Source organism: Astatotilapia calliptera, chromosome 12, assembly GCF_900246225.1.
Source record: "Astatotilapia calliptera chromosome 12, fAstCal1.2, whole genome shotgun sequence".
NCBI lineage: Eukaryota > Metazoa > Chordata > Actinopteri > Cichliformes > Cichlidae > Astatotilapia > Astatotilapia calliptera.
In genome coordinates, this window is record NC_039313.1 from 12,068,632 (window position 1) to 12,081,780 (window position 13,149).

Genomic DNA, 13,149 nt, shown 5'->3' on the forward strand with positions numbered 1-13,149 from the left:
TGTTCAGTCTGAGTTTGGGGAGGCAGACTTCATCTGTCCGGAGCACAAAACCATGTCGGAGGATAACAATGCAGACAAATTCATCAAGGTAACCTAAAATGACACTTCTTCTGCTTGGTTACTGGTCCACTCAAGTGATGGAAATATTATCTTTTTAAAGCTGTTGCTCAATGCATGCTACATGAAGAGCGCAGTTTTATCTTGTTTCATGAGACAGTCATAAACTCATATTTATTGACAGCAGATGAGTTTTATGTGTGATTTACATGGCAGAAATGTTGAACATGTTTTAAAAAACATAATATTCATTTCTTAGTTTAAACCCATTTAACAATGGTCATGATCATTAACCAGCCTTACTTCCCTGCAAACTGGATCTGGGGTTTGTTCCTGGCTGGCTCCCCTCAGTGTGTCATTGCCTGGCATCTATGTCAACAGTAAAATGTGATCTGGAGTTGCCCTGGCCCCTGCTTTCATGGTTGGGCAAGAGGTACTCTAGAACTGGAGCACACGTTCGCTGAGTAGCTTTTTGCTTAACCCCGACTCTGTTTTATCAATTTCCTGGCTCATTAAATCAAATGCTGGGAAATAATCTTGCATGTTTCCTTGCTCCAGAAAAAAAAAGTATTAAAGCATTACAAATCTGCGTAGTTTTTGATCACTCGTCCTTCAAGTTGTGTGATTAAAGAACCCTGGACTCCCTCTTAAAGTGATGAGATCTGTTGACTTTGTTAGGTTGTGGGGGTTTGCTGACATCATTTGGGTCCCCTTAGAATGAAAAGTCACTGCAAATCAATAGAGTTGTTCTGTTGACTGCGTTTATCTCTTAGTGAAACCATATGGAGGGGTGTTTTTCCAGAATGACAGTGCTTCTGTCTTTTGGTTCAGTGAGTCACCAGTGATTCACTAAACCTCACATTCATCAAACATAGGGTTTGATGAGTGTGAACATCATGTGAATCATATGCTATGGCTTTCACAATCAGCAAGTCTAGTCCCAATTAAACAGCTATGGGAGATTTTGGCCGAATACTCCACCTCGACCAAATAAGAGGATATCTTTTTTTGGATTACTTTAATAGTGTCTTGACACGAAATCGCACTTTCCTGGTTGTCAAGCTGTAGTAAAACATTGTCAAGTGTTGCAACAGTTATATTTTAATCAGCCAATGTTCACATGTCCCAGAAAATTATGTTATAAGGAAAAGGGACTAATGCCAAAAATTTCTGGCCTCAAGTTTGGGGGTTTGTCAAAGAGAACTTGATTTGTTTTATTTTGATTTTTTTAGTTGATTACTGAACTTGTGTGGGTGAACTTGTCTTTAAATAATTTATTTTGGCACCAGTAGTAGCAGCATGATTTTCCAGGTGCATTTGTGTTATAGCAGCCAAGCTGTCTTTTTTCTAAATCTTTTTTCTGTCAAGGAATGGTACTATTGTGAAACTAGAGCCCATAGATGTATAGCTATTACACCACCCAGTGTTAACACAGTAGGGTTAATGTGTTTCTTTCCATTTAGTATAATGTAACTAGTATCTGCAGTAGTCTTTTGAATATATGTTATGAATATAACATACAGTATGTATTATAATAAACATCATATTCTGTGTACTGGTATAATCACTGCCTGTGTATTGGCATTGATCAAATGTTTGGGGGGGGTTTAGTTTTTTTATACAGTATTTTCTTTTCTTTCTCGTGAGCTAATGATCATAAAGCATGACATACCCCGTGCTGACTGTTGTGAAAGGCACAGATGATTCATAAACTTAAGCCTAGGTCTTTTTGTAACATTCCTGTCTACCACGGTGGTCTGCCTTTTCTTCAATGTTCTGATATACTATATGGTATTATTTTGTCTTTTTAACAGGAGACATCTATTTTGGACGAGTACAACATAAACTGGACACAGAAACTGGGAGCTGGCATCAGTGGCCCTGTCAGGTAAGTCTTTTTAAAAAGACTTTTCTTTATTCTTGACATTTTATCTTTTCTGCTGCAGTCTGTTGGTGCCAAAATGTGGAACGGGATTATTTTTCTTGAACTATGGCCAGTGTGAGGAGTATTACACAACCAGGAAACATTATCATGATATCTGTTTGTGATTGAGAAATCACCTTTTACCTGTGCTTCTGACGTCTATGGAAATGAGTTATTGTCATTTATTAGTGCTACAGAATCCCACAGGGAGAACTCTTAACACTTCTGGGTTAAACACAACTGTGAGAACGCAGTCAGCGTTAACTGAGGTTACAGTGTAGTTTTGTTTATCCTGAAAATAGATTATTGTGATTCAGAGTATTTTTAAGTAAAGTGATTTGATTGAAGAGGGTGTCAGAGATTGTTGTGTCCCCATGCAGTGCATGATTAAATCTATGTATACATCTGAGTCTCTGAATACACCGCAGAGTCGATGTCAGAGCTGATTTAGATTTATTTGTTAGCTGAGCTATTGACTAGACAAACACGTCTGTATGCATTTCTAGCGGTTCTCTTGCATTAAATTTGCTGTTGCACAGCCTGACCTTATCCTTGGCACGTTAACACATTAAAAATTATAAAAGGACCAGGTGCTTGTCACTTGCTTTAACTGACTGGACCTACTACCCGTGTGTAAGAACATTGCAGCTGGGAGCTTAAAATGTTTGGCACAGGCACGATTTCTGTTGTTTTTGGAGGTGGCTCAGTTGGCACAAGCACAGTCTACGTCAGAGCAATGACTTCAAGGACATGGGGTTTCCTGACCCCCTTTGTAACAGTCTCTAGCCCCCCACGAGAACCTGGAGTTCTTCAACTCCTAAGAGAAGCATGGAGAAGACGAGGAGGAGGATGTTATCATGGATATCATCAGAGATGATAATAATGAGAATGAGGATGATGCTATGCTGCCCTGGCATCTTGACCTGACAGCTCCATTGGCAGGGAAGCTAAGCCCTCTCCATCTCTCCTGCGAAGTCACTCTAAGTGAGATATGCAAGCATACGTCAATCAAGCTGTCCATTAGCTGGTCTATAGCTTCTAGTTTATCCCAAAGGTGTCAGGGCAGACAAGTTCTTTCATAGCAGAGTCAAACATTAAAACTCGAAAAATGGAACTAAGAGGCCCAGGTAGACCCCAGAAAAAATAGTCCCATAGCATTATTCTTCTTCCACCAAACTTAACACCTGGCATAGTGCAGTCAGGTCAGTAATGTTCTCCTGGCATTCTCCAAACCTAGACTTGTCCAGAGTCCAGTAGTGGTGTGCTTTACACCACTCCATCCAACACTTGGCATTGTGCCATAATGAGGTAAGTATGTGTGCAAGTAACCTCAGTTACTCAGTTCAGTTTCAGATGTTTTTGTCTCTACTCTTGCTTCTTTATGGCGTCAATGATAATATGGTCGTTTCAGGCATGCAGCTCTGGCTGTGAGCACAGCAGCTCCACACAGCTGCTCTGGAAGACAATCTGTTAGCAAGAGGCAGCCAGTCCAAAAGAAAGTTCCTTTAACAGGACGGTGGCCCTAAGCAGAGTTTGGGAGTTCAGCATTTGTGCCCATTTGTGCAGGTTCTTTTGGCATTGCAGAATGAAAGTTTAAAAATGCGTAGACATGCTGTAAAATACACAGCAGCGTGTGGGCATGGTAGGTTTCTTTCAAGCCTGTTGCACAAGCCTGTTGCGCCCATATTGATGGGAACAGTTGAGAGGGACAAGAAACATGAAGTGCGAGAAGCGAGTGGAATACAACAAATGGTCAGACTCGCTGGGATTCAGTTCACAGACTCACTGTTAAAAGCATTACTACCCATGTGTTGTGTAAACTAACAGCTTAAAATCGTAATCCTCTTGAAGAAAGTGAGTTTATTTCCAATTCCTTGGCTTTGTTGGGTTTAGTCTAGCGGTGGATACACAAGGGATCAATTATAAAACATAGCAGTTTGCTTAAGTCGTCCATTTCCCTTCTATATTCCTCTAATTGTCTTCACACTGTAAAATGGGGAGTAATCGATCACAGGAAAGCTTATACCGCATATGAATAAGTAGCAATCACTGTTATAAATGACTCCTTTTAATATTAAAAATTAGTAAACGCTGCATTGCCCTGCTTCACTGGGATATCTGTTCACAGGAATGACTTTTAGATTCATTCTGTTTCTGCTGAACTTTACAGAGAGGCAGCAGCTCTGCCAGCAGATTTAAGTCTGTTTATGCTATACGCAGTCTTTTTAGTGCAGGTCTGTCTTGCTGATTCTAGTTAGATGCCAGTGGTAATATATCAGTGTCTGCCACTGACTTCTTCTGCTCATTCTGCACTTTGAGGCTATCATTAGTCTGGATCAAGCGAGAGCAATCTGTTATTACCCAATGTGTATATTTTTGGCCTTGAGTGATGAGAATACAGTGAAATTGACTCATCAGGCCACCATGTAAACATGCTGGTATGATTCATGCTATTTTTTTGAGCAACTTTTACTCACCTCGTGTTTTATATTTCTAACTCGGTTTTTTGCTCGGAACTCTTATTACTTCCTTCTTACCTGCCTCCGTCTGCTAGCACATTCATGTCTTTTACTGTATCCCCCACCACCGGACTAATTCTGTCATTCATTTGGGAAGGTATTGGTTTCTAGTGAAGTGAACTTTGGCCAGAGCTGAATGTTTCTCCCAGTAATACTTTAATAGTGTAATCTGAGTTCAAAGTAAGTGTTTAAAGTGAATATTTGAGCCCCTGTAGATTAGAGGAGAGGGAAAGGGAGTTATTAGATTCTTCCAAAAATGAATTATGTATCTGCACGTTTCATATTTAATGAGTGTGCAGTTCAAAATGTGGATTGAGGAAACCCATTTCCAGGAGTTATTTACTTCATTTTATCCTTGTGACGATGAAAAATATGCATCCACAGATGACTTTTCCTTTGGTTTACTCTACATACAAAGATGCAGAGCAGATTCACCATTCCCACAACAAACTTTGATATTTACAAAATAAAGTAAATCCAGCTAGTCAGCTGATGTCTTCTCTGTGCTTCTGTTTGGCCTTATTTAATTCAACATCAGATCATATCCAGGCGGTATGTAGGAGTGTAATAGTCTAAAACACCACGTTAGCACACAGAAACTACCTTTACAACTTTACAAGTCTTTTAAATAAAATAAGAGCGCCTATGCAAATATAAATTCAAGCTTTACAGATAAAGTATTTACACATCCACAGATTATAAATATAAGTCCTAAAGTGATTAGTCTATTAACAGAAGAATATTTATTTTAAATAACATGCAAATAATTAGTTGTCTGCAGACAAAATATATATCTGAAACTAGGTCTGTGCAATATGACCAAAATCTCATATCCCGATATCAGAATTCTATCGTCCCGATACCGATATAAATCACAAAAATGTAACATTTTCTGTAAATTCTGTGGATCTCGGGCAGCTCGACTTGCGGAAAGTGTTTCCAGCTGCGCGTCATGTAGCTGGAGTCCAGTGTTTTAACAGATGCATGAAACTATACATTTCTAGACATAAGTTGTAACGGCCGCCGTTTTCTTTGTATTTATTACACGGCGTGCTGCGGGGAAAAGCCTGTTCTAACGTTTGAGTCTAAGGTTTATTTTTTAGCACCTGGCGGCTCTTTTTTTTACTTCTTATCCGTAAATAATCTGCTCTTTCACGTGATTCAGTTTATTTTGTAAAGTCTCAACAGGATCTTGAGCTTTATTGTGAAAGGTTTATGTGGAACATAAACAAGCGGACACGCGATGGTTTTAACGTCGTTGTTGCTAACGACAGCCACTACAGTGACCATCAAAATAATGAAAAAGTATTACCGTAAACAGTTTATTTTGCGACACCAAGGAACAAATGATAGCGTAAAATGAAACATAGACGTTTTTATATCGTCATCCGATATATATCGTTATATGAACAGCCCTATCTGAAACTGTAGATACTGTTGAATTATGTTTTTTATCTACTTTAAAGCTTTTTGTAAGGGTGAAATGGCATCTCAAGTTAAAAGAAAAAGAAGTGTCCAGACATTGTCAGCCTACACATTGTCCCTCATTGATATCAGCTGTTTTGTTTAAGTAAAGGACACTGGACACTGTCTGGCATTTTATTTGTTGTGGATTTGGGGAATGCAGTTTTATCTGACTGGACTTGATTGTAATCTTGTTTCTTAATCAGATAGGTAGATGGGAATGCTGTAAAATGCTTGGATGGTTGTTTTATGTGACATAGTGGTTTAATGATTTCACCTGTGACCTCATGTAGAGGAGCTGGTTGCAGGTATAAGAGAGACGCCTTTTAATGATTTAGTGTGTTTATCAGGATGTTGTGAAAAGCTGGCAAGGCTTAAATCGTTTTCAGGTGAAACTGTAAATAATTAAGCCAATTTGCTATAAAGTTATGTCAATAACGTGTTAAAGAGTTTGCACAGTTTTTAGGTTTTAATCTGAATATATTAGATCACGTAATACAGATGAGTGACAAGCAGAGCAACTGATTGTTAATAGAAACACCAGAAAATTAGAAAAGTCCTGTGAGTTTAGATATATTTAATTCCTGATTGTTAGCACAGGCACACATCTGACACATCTATCATGGTGCGTGGGGTGTTTGTCGATACTTGTTTTCTTTTTTTGCAGAGTTTGTGTGAAGAAGTCAACTCAGGAACGCCTGGCCCTGAAGATCCTTATTGATCGCCCCAAGGCCAGAAATGAGGTTAGAGGAAACACTGTCATGGCTGTGATTAATACCTGCTGTTTGTTGTCTGGGGCTGTGTCAGCATGCTTTGTTCTGCCTGCCTGTTATCAGTCTGTATTAATTCCGGTTTTGTTTGTTTTTTCTTCCTTGCTTCTCTTGTACTTCAGCCTGTTTGTATGAGCGCCTTTGTCTGCAACGCTGTCTCCCTGCAGTGAACAGTTTGTCTTAGCAGCCTCTCCGTGTCATTAGCAGCCCCGTGTTTTGATCAAGCAGCTTATGCAGCAGTTAAGCAGTGCAGTCAAAACAAGCTACACAGACTTGGTGTTGGCGTACTGTCTTTGTCTGTCTTGCAATCTGCTTTTTTCTGAGTCTGACACTGTATAATTTCCGATGGTCTAATTATTTAGAAGAATTCTTGGTATTTGCAGCTGCTTAATTTGCATTTACATTTGCAGAATTTGTCAATTTTTGGCATTCATTGGTAACGAATGTGCATTAGTTGACTCATCTGCTTAATAAAACCAGTAAAGCAGTGGAAACGTGTAATAAAATGATTTCTGTGTCAGCTTTGATGTAGTTTAAACATTTGAATACTAATAGATGTCATTGATCTCACATTAAATTTCTCTTTTTGCCTGGGAAGTGCCGACACTGCACATCAGAGTGACTGTACTGATGATATGATGCTATTCTCTGTTGCAATGACTTTAACCTGGCTTAAACATGGAGAATTTAAACTTAAGAGAGTTACTCTAAATTCACTTTGCTTGTTTTCTCTCCAGGTGCGTCTCCATATGATGTGTGCCAACCACCCAAACATAGTGCAAATCCTGGAAGTTTATGCCAACAGTGTTCAATTCCCCCATGAATCCAGCCCAAGGTGAGGCGCTCAGTCTGTTTTTGTAGGATTCAGTGAATCTCTTGTCATAAAAGAAAGAATTTAACATATCTCCATCTCCTGGTTTTCACGGTTTCCTCCAATCGTTCTTCACAGAGCGAGGCTCCTGATTGTTATGGAAATGATGGAGGGTGGCGAGCTGTTCCACAGAATCAGTCAGCACAGGCACTTTACTGAAAAGATGGCCAGTCAGGTCACCAAACAGGTAGGTGAACAGACCTAACTGTGGTCCACCTTTATCTTGTGTTTTATGACATCGTCTGTCTTTTCCTTTAAAGCTGCAGTAACATGTCACACAGCCTCGCCTTGTCATTACTACCTGCTGTTTGGATTAAGTGGCACACACCAGTTCAACCCTAGGCTGTTTTTAATAAATCTATAGATGGTGTCTCAGTTTTATGTCTCCCTCCCTGTAGATCAGCCAAGCGTTGGAGCATTGTCACTCTCTAAATATTGCACATCGTGACCTGAAGCCAGAGAACCTTCTCTTCAAAGATAACTCTCTGGTAAGCTCCTGATGCTGCGTTGTTGCACACACAGATGTAAATACTGCAGTTTTGAAGTAACGTTAAAGCTGCCACAGCCAATTACTTTTAGCTAATTAATTATTTATACAAAATACAGAATGAAATGCAAAAGAGTAGAAGCTTTGCTAGACTTTTCAACACAGTGGATCAAAGGGGGTTTTTTGGGGGTTTTTTTTTCTCAGACTATATCTAGCAGAGTTTGGCAAAGATAATGTAGAATTAGAAAATCTGCAGTGGCTGTGACAGACTTGGAAATCAATTCTGCTCTGGCAGCAATTTCAGTAATGTCCCAAAGGTGTTCCAGCTAAGAAATCCCATCAAGTGAAACTCCGTGAAGCCCCAGAGAAAATATCTTACATGAAGTTGCTAATAAAAAGTTTTTATGCTCAAAACATATTCGTATCTCTCATTCGGTGATTCTGTCTGTTCTGCAGGATGCACCTGTGAAGCTGTGTGACTTTGGCTTTGCCAAAATCGACCAAGGAGACTTGATGACCCCTCAGTTTACTCCTTACTACGTAGCACCTCAGGTTAAAAAAAAAAAAGATGCACTTGCTTTCTCATTCCACTGACGGCTGACACATCATTAACGACTGAATGCATCATACCTTAATGATGTATTCTGGCCCTGTTTTCTGTACAGGTACTTGAGGCTCAAAGAAGGCACCAGAAGGAAAAGTCTGGAATTATACCTACCTCACCCACTCCTTACACCTATAACAAGGCAAGACTCATATCTGGGATTCCTGCTGCAGGTGCGTCAGGCCTGGTTCACTGGTGAATTATTTTTTAAAAGGTTTCTTTTCTGTCTACAGAGCTGTGACTTGTGGTCTCTCGGTGTGATTATCTACGTAATGCTGTGTGGCTACCCTCCGTTCTACTCCAAGCATCACAGTCGCACCATCCCAAAGGACATGAGGAAGAAGATTATGACCGCCAGCTTTGACTTTCCCGAAGACGAGTGGAGCCAGATCTCTGAGATGGCCAAGGACATTGTACGCAAGTAAGTCTTCTTCCTATTTCTATTCTTTGTCTACCTACAGGATTTTTTTCTATAACCTAATAGATTATCACACGTCCTTCATTATGAAACGATTTCAGACCTCAGTCACCTTTTTCTTAAATATTAAGTTTGTATGTATCAGAGTTCAGATGAGCAGCTCCAACATGAGAAATAAATGGAAAATCGGGGTGCCACTTTAGCTCTCTGAGGGCACAGGGCTGGGTTTGTCTTCATATGATCTTATTTCCAGCTTCCTGTTGTTTCTCTACTCTCCTATCACAATAAAAACTAAAAAAAAGCCTTCAAATGATCTAAAATAAATAAATGACCAAAATAAAATTAGATTAAAATAGTCATTCACGCCAATAACACTCTGCACAAGTTTTGCTTTTTGCCATGAAAACTCTTTTAAATGTCCTTCATTGTCCTTTGTGACCTTTTCTTTATAATTGAAGAAAACTGAAGAATCACATGACCCCCATCAAGCCCCCCCCCCCCCCCCCCCCCCCCCTTTTTTTTTTTTTTTTGTGAGTAGGCACAGAGCCTAATAACAACGAGACTTTGCAATCCCTACTGTCGTAACCATTATCTCTGATTTATGGTTTAGGTTTGTCAATCCAGTTGATGCAAAGAATACCTGACTTTGTCCAGCATATTTTGTAGTACACCCCTCAGCAGACTCATTAACTCTCCTGTCATCTTGTTTACCCCATATTGCCTTCCTTTTCTCCTCTGTCTTCCTTGTGTTTATTCGTCCCATCCCTCTGTTAGTCTCACTCATTCACTCTTTTTCTGACCCACATGTATTTTCTGTTGCCTCTTTGTTTCCTCCCTGCAGGCTGCTGAAGGTGAAGCCAGAGGAGAGGCTGACAATCGAGGGAGTCTTGGCTCATCCTTGGCTTAACTGCACCGAGGCTCTTGACAACGTGCTGCCCTCGGCACAGATGATGATGGATAAGGTGAGTGCATTGCGTCAGTGATCTGACTGGCAGAGGAAACTGCTAAATGAGTATTCTTAATTATTATAATATAACAGACGTATAGCCCTCCTTAGGCAGAAATTTAGATACCAGCTTTGACTGTCCTCTTTCTGCTTCCCAGGCGGTAGTTGCAGGGATTCAGCAGGCCCACGCAGAGCAGCTGGCCAACATGAGAATTCAGGATCTGAATGTCAGCCTGAAGCCCCTAAACTCTGTCAACAACCCAATCCTCAGGAAGCGGAAACTTCTAGGGTATAGTTGCTGTTTTGTTTTTTTTTTCTTTGTGTGTGTGTGTATCCAAAGTTTTTATTTATTTATTTGGAAGTCCTTGTATTTAAAAAAAAAAAAAAAAAGAAAAAGAAAAAAAAAAGATCTGCTCTGAAATATGTTTTTCTGTCCATGTTGCAGCCCAAAGCCCAGTGACAGTTTCTTCATTCACGACCCAGAAAACGGAGGGGAAGACTCCAACGTAGCACTGGAAAAATTACGAGATGTCATTGCACAGTGTATACTACCACAAGCTGGTCAGTAAACCCACGCCGGTATACAACTAGCATTTTAATGAAGAAGTATGAAAAGTTGTGCTGGCTTGTTGAGTTTGGTGTCTGTTTTTCACTTCAATTCAACTAAGAAGCATTTTGGCAGTCTGTGATGAAAAGTAAACATAAGAACTGCCAAAGTACAGAGGAACAGATGATCAGCTAAGCTTTTTTTTTTTTTTTTTTCCAAACCTTTAATTGGTTGTAACGTAACTTGAAAATGCAGAGAAACTCACTGATTTTTGAACATTTATGACTAATAATTGCTGGAATTCTAATCAGGCTGTATAAGGTTATAGACACTCACTGACCACTTTATTAGGTACACCTTTCTAGTATTTTGTTGGACCTTGTTTTTTCCTCCAGAACTGCTTTAATTCTTCATTAATTCTTCAGCAAGGTGCTGGAAACATTCCTCAGAGATTTTGGTGCATTTTGACATGATGGCATCAAAGAGTTGCTGCAGATTTGGCATGATGGATGTGCAGGCAGCAATCTCTTGTTCCACCTCAAAGGTGCTTTATTGGACTGAGATCTGGAGACTGTGCAGGTCCTCTGAGTATAAAGAACTCATTGTCATGTTTAAGAAATCAGTTGGGGCTTTGTGACATTAAGCTGCTGGAAGCAGCCATTGGAAGATGGGTACACTGTAGCCATAAAATCATGGATATCATGAGCAGTAACACTGCCGTAGGCTGTGTTAAACTGATGCTCACTTGGTATTAAGGGAGCTAAAGTGTGCCAATAAAATATCCCCCACATCTTTACATTGTTCAATTTTGGTGAGCCTGTGTGACTTACAGCCTCTGTTTTCTGTTCTCAGCTGATGTGATTGGCTCCAGGTTTGGTTTTCTGCTGATGTAGCTCAACTGCTTCAACATTTGACATGTTGTGTATTCAGAGATGCTCTTCTGCATACCTTGGTTGTAACGAGTGGTTATTTGAATTACCGTTGCCTTCCTGTCAGCTCAAAGCTGTCCGTCTAGCATCAACAAGGCATTTTTTAGTCTCTGTAAACGCCAGAGATGTTAGTGTGCGAAATCACTTTCCTTCCCTGTGACTAATTTTTTTGCTTCCATGTGATTGGCTGATTAGATATTTGCATTAAGGAGGAGTTGAATAGGTGTACCTAACAAAGTGGCCATGGATAGTGTACATTAAAGTCTATATGGAGTCTGCTTGTGATTTTTTTTCTGTTGACAATGTTGCACATCTCTCAGAGAGGGGAAAAAAACAACAACTTCTGAAGTTAAAAAAATAATAATTTTTGTGCAGGAGAGAACGAGGATGAGAAGCTGAATGAAGTGATGTATGATGCCTGGAGGTTCAACAGAGACTGTAAGCTGCTGAGGGATGGCCTGCAGGGGCTCAGTTGGGACGGTCAGTGTTGCTTGCTCTCTCTAAAGTCATCCATGTTTTTTTTTCATTCACTTTTCAGGTGTGAGCTTATGTGTGGTGAATGAATAGCTTATTGCAAAGATCAGAAAAGACTGTATAAACAATATCGCTGCACCCCTAATTATTCAAATTGACAAAAATCTACAGAAACCAGATTAATTGTCTCTGTTATTATAAGATTAGGGGGAAAAGACTAAGCATGGCTCTCATTTAGAAGTGTAATTTTATTGTTACCAGTTACCAGATCCTTAACCAGCAGATTTTCATTGCAGGACGAGCCTTCTCCGATAAAGTCGACCGCTTGAAGTTGGCTGAAATAGTGAAACAGGCCATCGAAGAGAAGACAAATCTCCAAGAATCTCATTAGCAGCTGCTGTCTTTCTATCTTCTTTTTATATTGTTTGTTATTACCCTTTTTAACTCATATCTGTAAAAAAGCTTTTTTATGTATAAATTTTTTTTCTTTTCGTAAATTTACTTGCAAGATTTATTGTCAAACTGTTGCAAGAGCTATTGTACAGCTGTAGATATATTTCAAAGATGACTCATTGGTACTATAAAAAAATTTTTTTATGGATACTTGCAAAGAACGTGGGGAGAAAAAAACCAACAACTATATTTTCATTTTTGCAAAAAAAAAAAGCAAGACCAAAAAAATGAAAATCTGTGAAAGAAATTATTTTCTGGGAGGAAATTTTTATTAGCTGTTTGTCCAGCTTATTCAAGATGTCATGTGTTTTATCCCAGTTATTTCATTTTATTCTATTTTATGTTATTTTATTTTAACCTTGCTAAGGAATGTATTTATTTAAACAAAATTCCATTATTTTATACCTTACTCGTAGGTTGGGGTCCGAAAGTTGACAGAAGCACTCTACAATGTGATTTTGTTCTTCCACACACCTTTAAAATCTCACGCTAGAGAGAAATGGTCTGAAGCTTTGGGTTTTCCGTCGTCTCGTGCGTCTTTCCCTCGACCTTTGTTGTTTAGAGGTTGGGGAGAAGCAGAAATGCGGGTAAAAGAAGGCATCATAAATCAGAAAAATGGAGGCAGATTTGCTCATTTTTTTTCACAGTACCTCTCTTCCAACTAAATTTATTAGTTATTAAATCGT

General features: G+C 39.4%; 1 protein-coding gene across 1 annotated transcript; it reads left to right on the forward strand.

Annotated features, from left to right (window-relative positions):
• The first annotated feature begins 28 nt into the window (after nt 1–28).
• Nucleotides 29–12,639, forward strand: mapkapk5 (MAPK activated protein kinase 5). Its single transcript, XM_026188109.1, has 14 exons — nt 29–88; nt 1,872–1,945; nt 6,632–6,707; nt 7,472–7,569; nt 7,684–7,792; nt 8,004–8,093; nt 8,549–8,644; nt 8,758–8,838; nt 8,930–9,117; nt 9,956–10,076; nt 10,219–10,349; nt 10,506–10,621; nt 11,912–12,016; nt 12,307–12,639. Exons 1-14 carry the CDS (start codon nt 53–55, stop codon nt 12,399–12,401), a joined length of 1,416 nt encoding a protein of 471 aa, XP_026043894.1. The 5' UTR covers nt 29–52; the 3' UTR covers nt 12,402–12,639.
• Nucleotides 12,640–13,149: the final 510 nt, after the last annotated feature.